Here is a 20,528-nt window from a genome sequence, read left to right on the forward strand (position 1 = left end):
AAATTCATATCTTTGCCAAAAGGAAAGCCCTAGGATTAATAATTCGAAACAAGTATTGGCTGTTAAACCGTAAATCTCCCCTCTCAGTGGACAAGCTTATACATATATATAAATGGTGCTTACACCTTTTTTAGGTGTTTGGCCGAGCTCCTTCTTCTATTTGTGGTGTGCGTTTTGTTGTTATTCCACAAATAAAGGGACCTACAGTTTTAAGCCGCCTCCGAACGGCAGATATTTTTTATGAGGAGCTTTTTCAATGCAGAAATGCACTCGGAGGTTTACCATTGTCTGCCGATCTTAGCTTATCCTTTACAAGTCTGTGCTCAAACCAGTCTGGACTTATGGAATCCAATTGTGGGCACAACATGAAATTTAAACTTGAAAATTCTGCCAATGACTACGCACCCAGATACCCAGGCCCGACGAGAGGGGAGGCTCGGGGACTTTTTACCTCGAGCCCGGAGCTCTCAGAGGGGCCCGGACTCGGGAGTAATTCTGAAAAGTTTTATGGAAAGGGCCCGCATTTGCAATTTTCCCCCGAGGACCGGATATGCTCTCTACGGCCCTGCAGATAGCCCTCCGTGGTACGTGACGAATGCCCAAATTAATCGGGATTTTAAAATTCCTTAAAAAAAAAGAGGAAATAAAAAATGTAAGCAGCAAATATAGAGATGGTATTCAATCGCATCGAAATAAACTGGCCTCTACTTCAATGTCACCATTGCGTTTCTTTTTAAGGTTGAAAAGGAAAACACCGCTCCAGTTTATCTAAGAGCTATTTACATTTTTTTTTTACTGGAAGGAGAGTGCAGAACAGACGCAGACTAAATAATTTATAGTTTCCTCCAGAATAGCATCAAATAGGCTCCTATACCTGGAGAGAACTTCTGTACTAAAGAGACAACTCACAAGCTCTCAGTCGGGATTGGCAACTCTAACTCACACATACAATCATGGTCAAAATAATACTTACACCATATTTTCACTTTTTCTCGTTTTTTTTTATTTCCATTAATTTTTGATAAATTTTTTCCCAAACGGTGTTGCGTATTTTCTCCATACAAAATGCACGTCGCTTTTTTTTATACGGCGAAAATTCGCAACGCAGTCAGGAAAAAAATTATTAAAAATCATCGCGATTTTTGTACCACTTCAAACTTGGAATTTTTATTATACTAGAATTTAAAGAGCTTTACCCAAATTTTTTGCTTAAGTGCTGATAAAGGTCTAAGGGTTTCATAATGGTATCAAAACGGCGCTTTAGTGCTACTTGAGGAGTGCCAGACTAGCACTTCAACCATTTCACCTCCCTACCTACCTGATTAAGAAGTTTGAAATTTTGATGAAAATTTGTTAAATTTTCGTAAATCTGATACAAAGTTTTATATTTTGATTTTTATGATATTTGTTGCAGAATGAACTATACTTTTATAAGAAAATAAAGAAAATTAAAAACAGAGAGGAAAGTAATCAAAATCGGTCAATATATGGTGTAATGATTGTTTTGCCCATGAGTGTACTCCAGTAGACTATATTTTTCCACACTTTCTCTATTTACCTTTTCCTTATTATTGAATCAAAGTAAAATCAACGGATATTTGTTTTTACTTATTTTTGCCATTTTTTAGGGTACATTTCCCAAATGGCACTTTTTGCTCTACATTTGCACATTTTCCATGGCGAAATGTATTTATCAAAACATGCACATACATACATGCATACATCTACAGTTATTTATGTTTATATGCATACTACGAGGTTATACAGTTATTCCAATAATTACAAAATATCATAAGTCCGCTTTCTCCTGCCCAATGTTTTCTAATTACAAAACATAAAATACAAAAGTTCACGCATATTAGGCTACATCAGCCCTTCTGTTCGGCGGCTGTCACTGCGTGCGGATGCTGCCGCCAGGCTTATTGGTGGGGGTTGCTGGCATATGTATTAATTCGAGTCCATATGTACTCATGCACGCGTGGTCTTACTTGCAAATGAAAGTATGTATGTATGCACGTAGGGCATATTGAGATCCTATAACTGGTTGTGTGCAATACATAGGCGCATTGCCTATGGCACATTTTGCATGTTACCTTCTGTGCGACGACGCATCTGCTAGATGTACATTGTACAAGTAAATTCCGTATTTCCCCCTATAATCCCAAAAGGTAAGGTGGAAATCGACGAGGCAGCAACACAGTTCAGTTCAGCAGCATCAGCGATTCTATATTACATTGCGCTTTGAGCGGCTGTAGGTAAGGCTAAATAAGCGTGCCACACATTGCACATGGAATTGGACATTAATTTACTACAAGTAGGCATATATGTGTGTATGTATGTATGTATGCACTTATGTAGTGGATGATTTGTACAGTAGCATATTTATTGTGTACCTACCCGTGTAGAAGCAAAAACAAATTGATTAATGCGTCTCGCTAGATTAAAGCGTTTTTATTTAACGCACGCATTAGTCTTCTCATTCATATCCCGAAATGAAAATGGTAAGAAAGGAAGCATTAAAATATAATATTATATTATAGCAGAGCCATAAGAAGTTTAATGAAATACCTCATATTTCACTGCGAAGGTGTAATGAGTGTGCGTGTGAGTTGTATGTGTGTGCATGTGTGAGTTAGCAACTTGCCTCTTAGCTACTCCGGACTTTTATGATTTTCTCTTAAGTGTGATTTGCTTTTATTTCCTAGCAATTTTCTAGATTTCGTAGACGCAATATTTACGCTTCAAGCTAAAGAATATTTAATTCTAAGAAAACTTAATTATTAGTAAACTTATGAAAGCACACACATACAGTGGTGGCCATATCATGTGCAACAAACACAGTATTTACGAAAAATTGTTTGTACTTTACCATTAAACTTTACAGAATGTTGATTGAAAGTTAATTTATTTTAGTTTGGTATGTACACTTTTAATTTATATTTTTAAATTAAACAAAATTAATTCAGATATAAAAAAAAATGTTACCTTTATAACACAACTTAAAAAGTACGTGGACAAAACAAATGCAACTTTTTGAAAGCTATCGTGAAAAATAGTGAAACTAGTATTTTGTTGCAAACCCATTGCATTTTATGACTTCGGCGCATCGTTTCGGCATTGACGCAATTAAATTATCAATGGTTTTCATCGGGATCGATTTCCAGGCTTCTTGGAGTTTATTAAAAAGTTCATCGCCATTTCTAATGCTAGTCCTGTCCATCCGCCTGTTAACCAGTTTCCACAAGTTCTCAATCGGGTTGAAATCCGGGGACTGTGGTGGCCATTCCATAACATCAACTTTATTTTCGGTAAACCAAGATTTTACATATTTTGCCGTGTGTTTCGGATCATTATCCTGTTGGAAGACCCAACGCACCGGCATTTCCCACTCAGCATATGGCAGCATTACGTCTTCCAAAATGTTTTTGTAGCTATAGCTGTCCATAATTCCATTAATTTTATGTAATGGTCCAACTCCATTTGCAGAAAAGCAGCCCCACACCATTATATTGCCTCCACCATGCTTAACCGTTTTCTTGCAATAACGAGGATCATACCGTTTATTCACTGGTCTTCTCACATAAGACATTCCATCACTACCTATCAAGTTAAATTTTGACTCATCGCTGAAAAGGACTGTTTTCCATTTGCTGATCGGCCAATTTAGATGCTCCTTGGCAAATTTCAAACGCTTTGCCTTGTTCTTCATTGAAATCATAGGGTTGTGTGCAGGACGCAACCTCGCAGTGAAGCTTTCAAAAGGCGTCTACGCACACTTCTCGTGGGTATTTGCAAATTTAAGTCTTTTATTATTTGTCTTGGAACCATTTCAGGATTCTTTTTTGCCTGTTGTACTATCAGGTTGTCTGTCCTTTGGCTAGTTTTGCGTGTGCGCCCTCCTCGGTGAATAGCAGCAACCTCTTTTCTTGTAACAAACCTTTTAATTATTCGCGAAATCGTACTTTTGTGTATGCTGTATTTTGCAGATATGCCTTTCTGTGTCATTCCTGTCTGAAAACCTGCAATAATTCTCTTCCGAAGTTCAATTCCAAGTTTGTCTCTTGCTATTATCAAAACCGCGAAACTTTATTTAAATAAACAAGGGAACAAATAATTTTCGTTTGAAAACGTAAAATAAAAATATACATTCGAAACTAATATAATTTCCCATTAAATCAACATTCTGTAAATTTTAATGATAAAATATGTACACATTTTTGCAAATAGGATGTTAGTTGCATATGATATGGCCACCACTGTACTTATGTATATAGCAACACTTCTAAAATTAGCATTTAACAATTGCTCATTTTCTTCCGAGGCGTTTTTTCTGGCATGAAAACTAATAATTAACCAGAATGGAAAAATGTATCTTCTTAGACAACCGAAATTTGTTGTTTCGAAAATTCCTTCCTTTATTTCAAGTTTTCCCAACTAGACTACTTCGTTTAAATTCAGCCATCTCCGTAAGTTTATTTCTGATTTGCTTGAAATTTTGGCATAACACTTAAGAAGTATTAAGATTTAGATGTTTCGATGTCTCGAAATAAATCCATAAAACTCATTTAAAGCTTCCCTCGTTTCAGGTTTCCCCTTACTAGACTACTGTGCTTAAAGCCAGATATCTACGTAAGTTTTCCTCTGATGTCCTTGATGTTATTGTTTAGGATTTAAGAAATGTTGTGCTTTAGAAAAATTTTAAATACTTAAATCTGATATCTGGAAAATTAGTCCATCAAATTTGTGTAAAGCTTCTTTTGCTTAAAATTTCCCCAACTAGACTACTCTGGTTAAAGTCAGATATCTCTGATTTCCTTGAAATTTTGACACGACAATTAAAAAGTGTTAAGCTTTAAAAGAAGATATAATACCAAAATTCGATGTTTCAAAAATGAATCCATAAAACTCATTTACAATTCAGATTTCTCCAGCAAGACTACCCTGGTTAAAATTAGATATGTCCGTAAGTTTTTCTCTGAGTTTCTGAAAATTATTTTACAGCATGAAAGAAACATTATTTAAAAAAAACATTAAAAAACATAAAGTCAAATTTTTGAAAATAAATCAATCACATTTTTTTGAAATTTCCCTATGCTTTCCCTGGAGTTACATCCTAGCAAGCAAGGCACAGACAGAGACATATCGTACGCGCGAACTTTATCATGTAATAACACATGGGCTGAAAAGTCCCGCACTTAACAAAGAAAGCACGTTTTTTTGTGTTGAAAATTAGGTTTATTCATCAACGTAAGTAATTTCCATTAAGAACTGCGCAATCATTCCGGTGCCACTTTAACATTTCAATACCAGAACGTTTTATCTTTTGCCTCAATATACCATAGGCCTCAATTATAACCTCTTCATTCGAAAAAATTTCCTACCGCCGAGCATTTGTTTAGGTCGGCGAACAGCTAATAGTCGCTGAGAGCCACATCTGGCGATTACTGTGGATGTGGGAGCAATTCAAAATTCAATTCATGTAGTTTTGACACTGCTGAGAATCATCAACACGTTCTTGTTTTTGGTCAACAGTGAGCAAACGTGGCACCCGTTTTAAATAGAGCTTTCTCATAGTTAAATGCTCATGCAATATAAAGCTAACACGTTCTTTCGATATCTTTGTGATGTCAGCTAACTCACGCAATTTCACTTTTCAGTCATTCAAAACGATTTCGTTGATTTTTTGATGGTCTCTGGTGTTACCACCTTTTTTGGGCGTCCATTGCGTTGTGCATCATTGGTGTCTCTACGACCACGTTTGAAGTCAGCAAACCATCGTTTTATTGTTGTTTATGATGGAGCGGAATCCCATTAACACTTTTCAAGCCATTGTTTCGCTTGAACGGTATTTTTTTCTATCAAGAAGCAGTGTAAAATTAAAACACGAAATTCTTGTTGATCCATCGTTTTGAAAATAACAAAAGTAGCGTCACTCTTAGCACAATAATACGCAAACTAATGAATAGAATATCATGAAATTTTACCAGCTGTCTTCTTAAGGTTAGTACTAACTGAAAAAGAAGTGAATGCAATAAAACTAGTGCCATCTTTGCCTAACACACTTTTCAGCCCATGTGTTATGTCAAGTCACCAGCACCGAATTTAAAATCACAGCTAAAAGACGAAGCTCGCGAGTTGATGGCATCAATAGACACAGAAGTCAGTTTCTGGGAAATTACTCTCAGTTACACCTTCACAACTTTTCCAATTGTGTGGCTGCCAACGCCACCATCTAAGACGGGATATACCCACCACTTGTCCTGATGAGTGCGCAATAACCAATGCCATCGGATCGTTAAAAATAACAAAGCTCCCGGTTCAGATAACATCAACCCAGAACTAATACAAACAGATCCTCGGATAAGCGGGCGACACCTAACGTCACTAATATGAAAGGTTTCGTCCTCCGGAACGATACCATCAGAGCTGAAAGAAGGTGTAATTACTCTTCTCCCAAAACAAGGTAATTTATCCGAGTGCAAAAATTGGAGAAGGGTAACGTTGCTCAGCATGATAAACAAAATTACTCCCCACATAATTTATAAACGGCTATCCATCTCACTGATACAGAATTTACGCAGTGAACAAGACAAAGCTTTCGTCCACGTCGCTCATGCATAGACCACCTAAGCACCCTGAGAGCGGTTGTTGAGCAGTCGGTGGAGTGGCGCTGTCTTCCATATCTTTGCTTCATCGATTTCGAGAAAGCGTTCAACACTTTAAGTAGTAAATGAATTCTGCTATCTCGGCAGCATTATCACAAAAAATGGCGGATCAGCAGTAGGCCTTCGCAACCGCATATCAAAAGGATGTTCTGTCTTTGGTATGCAAGATGGAGGTCGGCGCACATATCCCGACGTACGAAGTTGCGGATTTTCGACGCAACATAAAATCGATGGTCCTATATGGTTGTGAGACGTGGAACCTGAGCACGTGCGACTTGCAAACGTTGCTAGCTTTTTTAATCGTTGTCTACGCAAAATCATGTGGATGTTCTGACCTAAAGCTATACGTAGCACTGACCTATAGGCTAGTACTAAACAAGTACCCATCCTCCTCGAAGTATGACGTCGCAAACGGAAGTGGATCAGCCATACATTGCGTAAGCCCCCAGATGACATCGTCGCAGCTTTTGTGCGTTGGATTGGAATCCCCAAGGGAGTCGCAGATGCAGAAGACCAGCCAACACCTGGATATAGATAGGGGGATATAGAAGCGCAGAAAGCAGGCTATTCGTGCCGATTTGCTAGCTTCAAATAAATTAAATTTTATTTATTTATTGAAGCCCTTTGGTCCAGAACTATGTTGAATAGACTATAAAATTGCATGGCCATCGGAAATTTTGATTAGTTTTTATTTGTAATTTATTAAACTTTTATAAATTTTGTACAAAGTTTGGAACTTTGATTTTTATTTTTGTTTTTGTTGTAGAATGTACTACACCTTTTCTAGTAATTTTGATAAAAAGTTGAAGATTTTGTTTATTTTTTTTTTTTTGAAATTTGTTAAATTTTTATAAATTTTGTACAAAGTTTGGAACTTTGATTTATTTGATTTTTGTTGTAGGATGCGCTATACTTTTTCTGGAAATTCCGAATAAAAATTTAGAGATTTCGATAACTTTTTTTTTTGTCTTTTTTTGAAATTCGTTAAATTTTTATAAATTTTGAACAAAGTTTGAAACTTTATTTATATGGCTTTTGTCTTATAAAGCATACAAAAAATTAAGAAAAAATTTACAGAAAATTTAAAACTTAGTAATTTGTTGCGCTTCCATTATTTTGAACGCAGGTGTACACTTAAGGACATAGAAATACACTCAAAAATGAAAAGTTAGACTCTTACTTTCGTTCAGGTGGAAATTTATGTGTACGGTGCAGCGTTTTACGTAAACTGTCAATGGCACAGTGACCAAATATGCACCATAAAAATTTAGGTATCATGTTTTCATGCCAAGTATTATTTAAAACTGGACTACGTCATGCCTAGCCATCGAAATTAGATTTAAATTTAATTAAAATTATCGCATATATCCACTTCAAGCTATTTTTCCTTTTTTAGCTGGAAAATAGGGGTAATAGAAAAAAAAAGCCATGGCCATTGACTAATTTTAAAATAGCAGCCAAGCAGTTATATCCTTTTGCATTTATGTCTTAGAGCAAACATTTTTTCTTGATTGTACTCACTTCAAAATGATGGCACTCTCCACCGAAAACGCATCTGTTGGCAAACCGCAAATATTCCATTCGCGTATCTCCACCGCTTCACCGAGACAAACTGCCAGGGAGAAATCAGCACTGCATACCACGCCATAGGAGGCCACCTTATTCACCCATTTACGAATCTGCCCAACACGATAGTCAATTGTGAAGGGACCCAAGTAAGCAACAACACCAGAAGATATCAAAACATCGCCAGTTAAAGAGTTATATACGCGACCCAAATTCCTAGCCGTTTCCAGCCAACGCGTACGCTCGCCACCCAAACCGGAAATCAATTCTTGGGCACGTTGCAACTTTTTGGTGCATGCCTCGTGCTGGCCTTGAAGTATACTAATTGTTCATTCAAATTGTTAATTATTTTGTTTGTGTTAATATTTCGAGTATGAAACCTACGCATATTGCGCCAACTCTTCGTCCAATTTCTTTTGTATGGCCGCCAGACTGGCCTCGACGCGCGCCAATTGCGCCAACTTCTCATTAAGCAATTTCATAGCACCCTGTATTTCAAATGGTAAATGGTAAAAACTTCACGTTGTATTAATTTCAGAACTTGTGAAGTGAACTTACGTTATACTCTGCTTCGGCTGCAGCCAATGCGATTTTCTTCGGCGCCACCACTTTCGCTACCACATCATATTTGGTCAAAGCAATGACCCAACGGCACAAACCCTCGCATGCTGTGGATGCCGATTTGATTTTATCCGGATCGAAAGCTTCGTTGCTCAGTACACGTTGTGACAACTTTTGCATTACGGCTGGTGGTATATTATCCTTGTCGAAGTTAATCAAGCTATCCAGGAATTTGATATCACTCAGCACACGTTTCGAAGGGCCCCAGTAGTCTTCGATTGTGCCTAGACCCGAAGGATTTGGTACCTTGTCCGGTTTCACTTCTTTAAGAATACAAACGGCTTCCATAACAATGCGCACTCCAATCGGAGGACTCTTCATAGTTTTGACAACTGCAATATCGGCTGTGGTCAATGTATTTAAAGCAGCTAAAGCTGCATTTAATATGGGCAGCGCTTCGCTCAATTTCGCATCGCATTCATCTTTAATCGCTTGTGCTTTAGCTGCTTGTTCGGTGGCGACCTTTTCGTCCTCCTTCACCAATTCACGCTGCTCCGCGGCGATCTTGCTATCGGCCGTTACTTTCGCCACTTGTACAGCGACCTAGGAAAGCGGAGGAATATCATTCGACGAATCAGGGCATGAGAAAAGTTGATTTCTAAGATTTGCTTACAATTTCTGACGCTTGCTTGAGTTTGGGTTCCAAAGCCTGGAGCTCTTCTTGCATTACGCCTACTTGCTGTGCCGCTATATCCAGTTGGGATATACCAGTCAAGTAACGATTTTTATTTGTCATAATAGCTCTGTCAAATAGATAAAGTTTAGTCATGCGAGTAAGTATTAAAAACTGGCAGAATTTTCGCAGATTTTGGCCTACAACGCATGGTGAAAAGATTTGAAAGGTGAGCTCTTTAACAAAACCATTCTTCGGCTCTGAGCGAATTTGACAGAATCAGCTGATGGGCTGACGTCATTTGAGGTGTGTTAAAAAAAAACTGAGATTGTATTGATGATATACATAGGTACGAAAAAATCGACCAATTACACTTCGTTGCCGTCTGAGCAACGACTGATTGGGCTAGTGTGTGAATATGTGTGAAATTATCGTACAGATTTGAGCTGGCAATAAGATTGCGTTAGTGATATGCGCAAACAAATCAACGTTGTTATCTGAGGAACGACTGATTGGACGAGTGTGTGAATGCATGCAAAATGATCGTAGAGAATTCGGCTGCCGATTCCCCAAGTGACGTGGCTTCCAAAGTTCCCCCCCCAATTTTCTTTTTCACCGTCACTAAATAGCAAACCTGCAAATCTAACAGCCTTGTCTTGTGGAGTTGGAATCCGTCCGAACGGCAGGTTTAGTTTCAAAAACAAACGAAAAGTTATTTCCAAAGCTAAAAACTGGAATAAATTAAGCTGGTGACAAAGCATTTAAGCTTTGCAACGCAATTCTTCGCGAAAAAAGATCGCCCAGCAGAGAGATTATGGCATCATTCAACGTTATTTTTCCCAGCCGTTGTCTATTTGACACTAAATTCTAACGTAATACCAGAACATATCTACACAATTTTTTTCCTCAAGGGATAAGTGAATGTTGATATCTGTTTTGCTAAATCATGACCATTTTTCTAGATCGGCCAATACACGTGAAGGTTTCGACGATTTGACTAGGCCCGAAAGACGATTAAGCTGCTTGCAGAAGCACACGAATGTGAAACACCCGTTTGGGAGCGAACTGACGTTATAAAATTAAGCTTGATAGGACCAGTCCGATGTATTCGGCCTCAAGCTGACCACTGTCTGCAGCTTCTATGAACCGGCAGATGGATCGTCGATAGCCCGTCAACCTTTGTGCTGGCACTTCGCAAAATAAACGCTGGCATATTACCAGCTGAACTACACAAAGAAACAGGTGTCTTATGGAGCTCTATGGGCAAGCCAAAAACGGATACAAAGAGCTGGTAAAACGTATATATCAAGTCTTATGCCGAATACTAACGAATGAATTTATATCCGTCTACTCAATGCTGCATCTAGGCTCCCAAAGAATGCATTTTGCGACAGATCGACGACTGCCATAAATGAGCTGATCGGATATTCATATTTCAGATTTAAGTCTGGAATCTCCCTTAGACCAGATATTCAATATATCGGAGACACACGATATCTTTCTGTTCACACATTCTGTGCACCTGTTTAAATAACATCAAAAAATACCATCAGTTTAAATTTCTTCATCTATTGGTTCATTTGGGCCCGACTGTCTTATGAGAAAATTCAATCAATTAATATTTTGTGTCGACAGCCCACTAAGATGCATATTGGAGACATTCCCATTGCAACCGGTTCTACGTTACCGGAATGACTCGGGTTTTTCCCGACCAAGAGCTGCCGCCCCAGTAAACTAGCCCTGTCTAGTGTACCGTATCCGTATGAATCTTGGAGAATTAAATAAATTCTTAGATAACACGAAGGACGACTCCATCGATATAGAATATGTACTTTGTGCATGTGTCCATATCTACTAGAATGCGGAATATGGCTTACCACTTTGCCAGGTAATTTATTTCATTGATGACCAACTCTGAATGCAATAAAGTGATTAACGATCTTCAATAGAACTCTGGCATTTTCGAATTTAGACACATTAAAGTTTATACACATAAAAATTCTGTAGCGTTATCCCTTTTTTAAATTAGCGTCTCTTGGTGGGCTCGAGAAAACGATTACGTAAAATTTGTGTGCTCCTATGCCCATTAGGTACATTGATTTTATTGGCTTATGTTCAAGATACACAGCTCGATTCTCCACACTTTCTCAAGGAACCTCACACGACCACTACATTCACGATGCAGAAGGGTGGAAGGAGGTCAAACTGCTGCTAGCTATCAAAGTTGACGATCCGGCATTATTGAACGAAGCTGTAGGTCTCTTTATACTCATGCATACCTTCGATAACAACCAAAGTATAGAGATTCCACATAGTATTCAAACAGAAGAAGAAATATATACCTTCTGTGTTATAAAGACCTCTACAGGGCCCTCATCAGGCGCACAAGCTTGGGCGAAGACAACATCCCATAAAGAGTCCCTTGGAGAGTTTGAGAGAAAGATTCTGCGAAAGATTTTTAAACATTTGCATGTTGACGACGGCGAGTATTGTAGGCGATGGAACAATGAGCTGTATCAGCGTTAGACATAGTGCAGCGAATAAACTTCTAGCGGCTTCGTTGGCTGGGTCATGTCGTCCGAATGGATACAAATGCTCCGGCTCTGAAAGTATTCGATGCGATACCAGCTGGTGGTAGCAGAGGAAGAGGAAGGCCTTCTCTGCGTTGGAAAGAACAGATGAAGAGAGACTTGACTTCACTTGGTGTTTCTAATTGGCGCCAGTTAGCAGGAGCAATAAATGACTGGCGCGCAGTGTTTTACTCGACCAAAATCGCGTAAGCGGTTATCGCGACAATTAAGAAGAAGAAGTGTTAGAAAGACAACGCTACACTTGGATTTCCAAATTAGATTAAAATAGAAAATACGACAGCACTTTTATTGAACTTTTGGCCTAGAGTAGGTGCTAATGCTTATAATAATTGGAAGACAACTTCCTGCTGGAATAGTATCGTGTTAGGTATCTCCAAACGGAGCACTATTAATAGGGCACTATGGTATCAAGAAGGTTGGACAGCTAAGCAGAGTCTACTGTAGTATTAAGGTCTTAATCGATGTAAAAAAAACAGAGGAAGTACTCCTTTCAATTCAACATTATTTCGTAATGGATGCTAAAGCCCCTCACTTACGTTCTCTTCTGATTTAGTAAGGCTTTAAAAGTCTGAATTAATTCCAAATACGAAGTAGGTGTCACATAGTTATAACGTTTCAACCGCAATGCAAATATTTCTGATAAAGCCTGCGTTGAGGTGTGAAATTCCATGCACATATCTATAGCTGTCTTGCGCTCCAAATCCGACAAATCTTCACGGGCTAAGAATCTTGTCGACACAGCCAATAATGCATCCTCCGGCCACGGCTGGAACCAATCGATCGTGCAGCAATTGACGATTGAAGGAAACTTTCGTATGCGCATGCGCAATGCATCACCAATGGGAGACATGGCTAGCACAGTGTGTAGTTGATCGCGGCAGGTCTGACGAAAAACAAAATAGAAAGTCAAGCAAAAAATATACTCCGATATCTGATTTGATAGTTTACCGTGACGAAGAAATTAAAAAGTGCCACCGGACTGCCGTCAGTCTGCATGGCTTTGTCGCGCTGTTTATCGATTTGTGCCATCTTTTCTACAACTTCTATTTTCTCCTCGTTGCTGAACAAGTTGGGTACTTCACCAGAGTTAAGTAAATTGTTGACGTCCTCAAGGAAGGACTCGTCTTTTATCTACAACGAAATAATTATTTTTATAGAGAGAGTAAAAATTTGTTGGTTTTTTTTTCAATTTGTCTCTTCAATTTTAGTTTTATCAAAAAGATATAATTTTTTTCTGGTTCCCACCTGTACATCGGTAAATAAGAATACTGCATGCATCTCAGATGCACCCACTTTCCGTAGAATGGTCTTGAGATCTTCATGCCACTCACTCGGTCCATACAGTCGTGTAATTTCAACTTGAAAGAGCTCATAGTCGCATATATGCGAAGCCAAACGAGTTAAGCTCTGACGTCCGGAGCCGCCGACTCCGATGAGTAGAGCATGACTACGTGGCTGCTTTATTATGCGACATATTCTCGACAAATGTTCGATGGCAAAGCGGAAGAGTACTAGGTTCATTGGTTTTTTCGACATATTATTATATTCAACCAAGTACGCTTCCACTACATTGCGCAAATTTTCAAGATCCAAAACCTCAATATAATTTTTATTGTCTGCCTTCGGATTGGCAAAATCGCAGTAGATTAAGCGTCGCAGATCGGACTCGGTTAATTTCTTCCCCTTTGGTACGAGCCGCGCGAATAGGCTTTCAGGTGAACCGTTCATATGCTGATTAATTTTATCGCAAATAGCACCAAATAGCCAACTACGATCGCTATCCTCTACCAAACGATCGCCATAAACACGCATCACTTCGTGTACCCATAGACGGCGCATGGAGTCCAAATCCTCGGTGGCTTCGGGCACCGACAACAAAACTCCCTGTATAACACGCGAAAAGTCTCGTAAGTTAAAGAGATAATGCGACTTAGCTGGCGTGGGTAGTAAATTCATTTTCGCCTCATTGTAGATATTCAAAGTGGCAGAGACAATCTCATCGATGCAGGGATCAAATTCTTTCGAGAAACCACTGCAAAGTAGAAAAGTTTAGTTGGGCGCGCATAAAAGTTAACGCTGCTTACCGTGTATCCAGATGCCAGAGCACTATCTTGCTGAAGATTGTATTCAAAATCTCATTGTTGAACTCATCAATGGCAATCACATTAAAGTGTCGCTGAAAACGTTGCGTAACCGTATTGCCAGTGGACGGTGGACCCATTGCTGTTATCATTTGTATATCAATCAGCTTCATCGGCACTATGTTTTTGCGATCATACCACATCCAATGATCCAACATCATGCGCAGTAACTCTATTGGAGGTTGTGCGCCATAGTTTTCTTTCAATGGCATCGACACATCGTCCACAAATATGAGGAACTTCTTATTCAATGGTGGTCCAAAAACACCTTTGCGCCGTTTATCCAGTTTTGACATAATAATGTCTTGCGTCTGATTCGCTGACGTTTGCGCCGAGAAGCTAATCAATAACGGCTTATATGTATTGACGTCCATACGCTTCAGCATATAGTCCAAGGCATAGCAACTTTTACCGGTGCCAGTAGGTCCCACCAACATTATTGGTTTGCCATGCCGCACTAACAGATCTAAAACAGCCGTAACGCGCACACTTTCATTGGTAACAATAAGTATTTGATTCACAGGTATATCTCGTGGTATTGGTGGCGCGCCTGTGACATCGTCCTGCCATGCCTTCCACTTGCCTTTGCCTTCCTTAATGAAACGATAATCGAATACAGATCCTGCCTTCGGAATAGGGAAAATAAATGGTTTGGTGAGAACCGGTACGCGTAGTTCTTCTGGTACACCGAAATCCTGATACAAATTTTCCGGAAAGTTCTTTTCCATTAGCGCACGAAAAACTATATTGAACTTCTCACGGCTACGTGAATCCAAAGCGCCGCCAAGCGCCCAAATACACGAAAATATAAAGACGCCTTCAATCTGAGCGCGGAAATCCAAATCAGACAGATTTGTTACGTACTTGTCATCCTTAAAATCATCGATGAAGCACTCGAAAAGATTCATCATCGAAACAATGAGATTCGTATCAGAGGTCGGTGCGATTTCATACAAACCACCCTTGCGCACAATATACAGCAGTAGTGGACAAAAGCGCATCACAAGTGCAGTGATTAATTGTTTGCTGACGACATGGAAGGAGGGCGGCAAACTGTTCTTCCACGAGGTGACCAGCGGCTCCCAACCCAGAGAGCTAGGTTCCATGTATATCATGCCGCAACGCGATACTGTGGCTGGCGAAGCGACCTCCAAGTCCATTGGTTCGAAAATCAAATTTGTAGTTGGCGAAAGCTGTATAATTTCACCAGACATAAGACAAAGCTTTTTGTTGTCATCCAGCACGGTATTCATATTCTCAATCCAGATAGCATCGACAGGCCCATCAAAAACCAACCACTTGCGATCGGGTGTGTCAGAAATGGCAAATTGACGATAATTTACAGCAAGCACGCCGTCGCTCCATTCATGTGACACGGCATCGAACTGTCCATAAAGTTGACCCATTGTGATTGCTTTGGGATTCATTACGGAGTAAATAGCGCGGTTCTCGCTGCCATCCTACAAGAGCAAAAGAAAGTATAGCAAAAAAGTATACCACTAGTATGAGAAGAAAAAGGAAGCAGCTCATTAGTACTCACTTTCTTCTCCATGCCTTCCAAAGCCTCGGCCAATATGCGATAGGTTGTGGTTTTGCCACCAAAAGGCAAACCGACGATCATCAGTCCATGACGAACGCAAATCATCTCATACAGCTGCAAACCATACACACACGTAAAACAAGCCATAACTTGAATATGGTTTATAAGTTAAATGACAACTTACCTGTTGAACTTTCTCCAAAAAGAAGTCGGTGCACTGCTTATTATTCTTATCACAAGCAGCTTGAGTGCATTCGTTAAATATCGCATAGTCTGCCTCGGGCAAAACTGTGCCGGGAAACAGATCAGATGTGATGCCTTGAAACAGTGGGACATCTTGATTGAGAAATTTCGGCAAATTAACGTCTTTAATGGAGCGCAACACTAGTATGTCTTCATTTTCGTCACGATAGCGTAGTTTCAGAGCACCCGCTGCCTTCAGCACAGATTTCACAGCACGCATGCCGTAATCGTAATGGCATTGTGTGCTCAACTGCTCCGAACACAAGCGATATGTGGCAACGATTTTGACGCTTAATGGTTTGGCGGTAAGGAAGCCATAGGAGTACAATTCAATCTCAGAGATAAGCGCATAATCGGGCACCATCATGGCAACGGAACGGAAGAGTGCCTAAAGGCGAAGTAAAGTGATTTTATTGAGTTGTGTAAAATATATAATTGAAGGGAGAATTTTGTGTGTATATTTAATTGAGTGAGTGCTGAAATGGGATTCATAGTAATCTCACAAATATCACCAATCTTACTTTGTCAAGCTAGCCAGCTCGCATTAAGTTATACTATGAGGAATGTAAGGAAGTCACCCAAATTAATTTTTCGCTAAGACCGGACAGCGTCAGCAAAGCCCAAGTTATATAAATTATTATGTTGTCTAGCCTTCATTTAAGTTAGGAGAGGTGTACATGAAGAGCATTCCTACTAAACAAATTTTTCAACGAAACTACGTCTGTTTACTACTACTTTACCTGTTTTACTTTCCTTGGGCAGTTTTCTTATGTACCCAAAGATTTGCAGCTGTAAATGCACAAAGAAAGAATAAATTTATAGAAGTTTGATATTTCATGGTCGCTATGCCGGCCTCCTCGAGGGATTGTTATCTTGCCGCGATGAGGAGGCTTAGTAAGTTCAATGATCCTGAGAACGATGCCGACGATAGCGCAGCTACTGGTAGGTCCGCCCAAGCTGGTATGGTCGATAGTGTACACCGAGGCGGCCACAGCATGCGTCTGCCTTGCGTCAAGCGATATAAACGTGTTACTAGAGTATGTCCATATACCTGGCAATTGCATCGAGCAAATTAAAGTTGGCAGTCTAATCATTGGAATAGAAAACATGGGCTAACCCCCCATCTTTTCAAAAGAAACTGATTACAGAAACCAATTTTGCCATAGGCTCCACCCGGAGTTGAAGGAAATTACAAGATGAAGTCTAAAATAAACAAGACTGGCGTCATAAAAATCTTTTTAATGAGTTAGTACGCTGACTTCCAGTGAAAGCTTGGTGACATTCGGTTCAGTGAAAACGAAGTTATTGCGTCTAAAGTGTCAGTGTGTTTGTGTCATCGGTACAAAAATGAGTGTCAGACAAAGAGCTAATATCAAATTTTGTTTTAAAATCGGTAAAACGTTTACCAAAACATTTGAATTGATGAAAAAAGTTTATGGCGCTGATTGTCTATCTCGTGTCTGAGCTCATGAGTGGTTTACACGTTTCAGAGATGGTTGTGAGGACAAAAAATGGGCCGCCCAAAATCAGTAATCACCAAAAACCCCATCGAAATTGTTCGTAAATGTATCAAAAAATAACCGAAACTATAGTTGAAATTCATGGAATCGGAGTTTAATATCTCCAAAACATCTCCAAATATCGATTTTAACTGATCATTTGGGCTTACGAAAGGTCTGTGCACGTTTCATTCCGCACAAGTTAACTGAGGACCAAAAATTGCTCAGAATTCAACATTCAAAAGACCTCATTAAAGAGGTGAGAAAAGACAGAAACTTCCTTTACAACATTGTAACTGGTAATGAAACCTGAATTGTCTTCAAGGAGTTCGTGCCATCGGGCCAAACCGTCAATGTAATTTTCTTTGTTGCGTCGCCTTCGTCGATTTCGCCTGAATACCGCGAAGGAGGAAGCTGGCGCTTATTGCATAATAATGCACCGTCCAATCGATCCATTCTTGTGACTGATTTTTTGAGAAGAAATCGCATTTTAACCATCAATCACTCACCGTATTCGCCTGATATGGCTCCCTGTCACTTCTACCTATTCGGAAAATTGCATTTGGCCATGAAAGGAAAAGGTTCTGCGTCCGTAGAGGACATCCAAAAGGCTTGAACCGATATCCTGAAGAACATTCTGGTCAATGACCTGAAACACTCTTTCGAGGACAGAGGGGACTATTTTGAATAAATAAATTCGAAGTTATCAGAACAAAGCTCCTATCGCTTATATTTTAGCTCAGCCTTGTTTATTTGGATTTCACCTTGTATATATACTTTAAATAATGCCAGTCACTAAAAATTCAACACATTAATTAATCATAGGCAAACTTCTAACTTTGAGAGCACTGCTAAAAAGTATTCTTTTCAAATCTGGATCGCAGAGATACTACGTTCATTAAAATTATATGAAAAGCTGCTCGTTATGCCTTTTTAGCTAAGAAAAAATTGTATTGAACCAGCATTCTATGAACTTTCCGATAAAATTGATTCCATATCGTGCACCTAACTACCACCGCATCATTTTCCGGACTGAGTTAAGAGTTTTAGATTTCGACTTAAGTACGTTCTACAAGAACTGAGCAGACACAGAAAACAGACGAACTTTGAACCACATTCGCCAAGAGTCCATTGCCAACTTTACAAACTCTCATCTCGTGAATGTCGCCATCAGGGGTTCAATCAGTACATATTGCAGACAGAGAGATTCCGCTATCACGCCTAAGCAGCGTACGTGGCACGTTTCGAATGCTGTAGCAGGTTAAACGCACACATGTCTAGCATGTGAGGTTATTTCGTGTAACACTAACCAATTTTTCATGCCCGCTTTTACCTACTCAACTAACACCCCTTTTTGTAATCCTACGTTCTCGAAGAAGTTCGTTTCCTGATATTTGAAAGAGATTACAACGGCTGACCAACGACGAGTGATTGTTTACTGGATTTACAATAGACACAACTTGGGCCACAATACGGCATTGTCTTAAAATTTCCTAAGCTTGATATATTTGGTTCAATCGCAAAGACGTCTGGTGCTCTCATAGTAGATATATAGGAAAGCAATTACGTCTATCGATATTTATGATTTTGACAGGCCCAAAAAGCCATTGTTTGATTGAAGAATAACACACAAAAATTCGTCCATTCAAGAAGCATTCATCTATCTACTAAACGTCCATCAATTGTAGCTACATACCTTCAAATTATCCGGCAGCTCAGAACGTCCTGCATAACCGGGATTCATAGTAATAAATACCGCACATGTTGGATCTAATGTTAGCGTAGTACCCTCAAACACGAGCGTAGGACTACCCGAATTGATGCCACGTTGTATGGTCAAAATCTGTTGGGCCACCACCGACAACACTTCCAAGTCAATACGATTGAATTCATCAAAGCACGACCAGGCGCCACACGAAGCCAAACCCTTGAAGAACTTGCCCAAAGCAAGGTAATCCAATCCATCGGAACAATTGAAGACCACACATTGTTTAGCAACAGCTTTGGCCAAATCTTTGGTGGTCTCTGTTTTACCGGTACCAGCGGGACCCTCTGGTGCACCACCCAAATGCAAATTCAGCGCACTGAACAGTGTGCGATAGCAACGATCTGTCAGTGGTGTGACCACTAGGCGTGTCGTATTGCCCAAGTATTCATAGCCATATTTGAGAGAACTGTTAATCATGCGCGTATCCAGGTTATTTTCTTCCCAATAGTACCGCAGCTACGTACAAACAAAGTTACAGTGTTTTATATATTGTATTAATTCCAAATATGCAATGTGAGAATTTGGCCTACCTGGGACAACCACTGGAAGTCATTTGCATCTGACACTTCCTTCTCAACGATCTCAGCCAGCACATCACGCGCATGCACATCCAACACCACCAATGCGCCTAGAGTAATACGATTCTGGGCATTTAAATGGCCACGCACCAAGTCGACGATTTTAGCGATCTGAAAGCGATTTATTTGCAGAAGACACTGTAAATTAGAAAGACATTTATTTACATGGACGCACCTGTGATTTACAAAGCGTTAAATATTTGCGCAAATTCTGTACAGGCGCATCGGAGAAAAAGCATTCGGTAATCTCCAGTGTCCAGTAGGTGAGTGAGATCGATTGCACACATTGGCCGGGCCAGGAGAGCACCCATGTTTCGCGCACCATCTTTCGATAGCTGTAGAATGACTCGCTTATCTTCAAATGTATACTTTTCTTCATGGCAATCTCCAATTCCAGCAGCCACTTCTCAACCTGACCACGTGCTTTGGCCGTGGAAATTATATCGACCAGTACTACTTCTTCACGCTCCGATGAACGCATTGCGGTCACCTCCAACTCTTCTGTGAAGTTTAGTGTGGCAATACCTTCGAAGCACTTCTTCAAATGTGGTTGTACGCGTGTAGGATCCTTTGTCTCCGAGAGTATCTCAAGTAGTTCATCGTTAGAGAGGAAGAAGAAGCGCGGGAAGTAGAGACGTTTTTTCTCCAAGTACTAAAATTAGAGACAAAAAAATATTTACAGAAGAATAATTGTGGTACTTAG

General features: G+C 39.7%; 1 protein-coding gene across 2 annotated transcripts in view; it reads right to left on the minus strand.

Annotated features, from left to right (window-relative positions):
• The window catches only part of LOC128863007 (dynein axonemal heavy chain 7), a 102,019-nt gene that overhangs the window by 63,187 nt on the left and 18,304 nt on the right, over nt 1-20,528 (minus strand). For both annotated transcript variants that reach the window (XM_054101887.1, XM_054101886.1), the window contains exons 12-24: nt 20,001-20,477; nt 19,778-19,936; nt 19,176-19,703; nt 15,922-16,368; nt 15,738-15,851; nt 14,141-15,657; nt 13,302-14,088; nt 13,005-13,187; nt 12,593-12,939; nt 9,466-9,595; nt 8,790-9,395; nt 8,616-8,719; nt 8,187-8,552 (exon numbers count right to left, since the gene is read on the minus strand). In XM_054101887.1, coding sequence (XP_053957862.1) covers nt 8,187-8,552; nt 8,616-8,719; nt 8,790-9,395; nt 9,466-9,595; nt 12,593-12,939; nt 13,005-13,187; nt 13,302-14,088; nt 14,141-15,657; nt 15,738-15,851; nt 15,922-16,368; nt 19,176-19,703; nt 19,778-19,936; nt 20,001-20,477 — 5,765 coding nt within the window. The remainder of the gene's footprint in view (nt 1-8,186; nt 8,553-8,615; nt 8,720-8,789; nt 9,396-9,465; nt 9,596-12,592; nt 12,940-13,004; nt 13,188-13,301; nt 14,089-14,140; nt 15,658-15,737; nt 15,852-15,921; nt 16,369-19,175; nt 19,704-19,777; nt 19,937-20,000; nt 20,478-20,528) is intronic.

The sequence above is a fragment of the Anastrepha ludens genome, chromosome 5 (genome assembly GCF_028408465.1).
Source record: "Anastrepha ludens isolate Willacy chromosome 5, idAnaLude1.1, whole genome shotgun sequence".
NCBI lineage: Eukaryota > Metazoa > Arthropoda > Insecta > Diptera > Tephritidae > Anastrepha > Anastrepha ludens.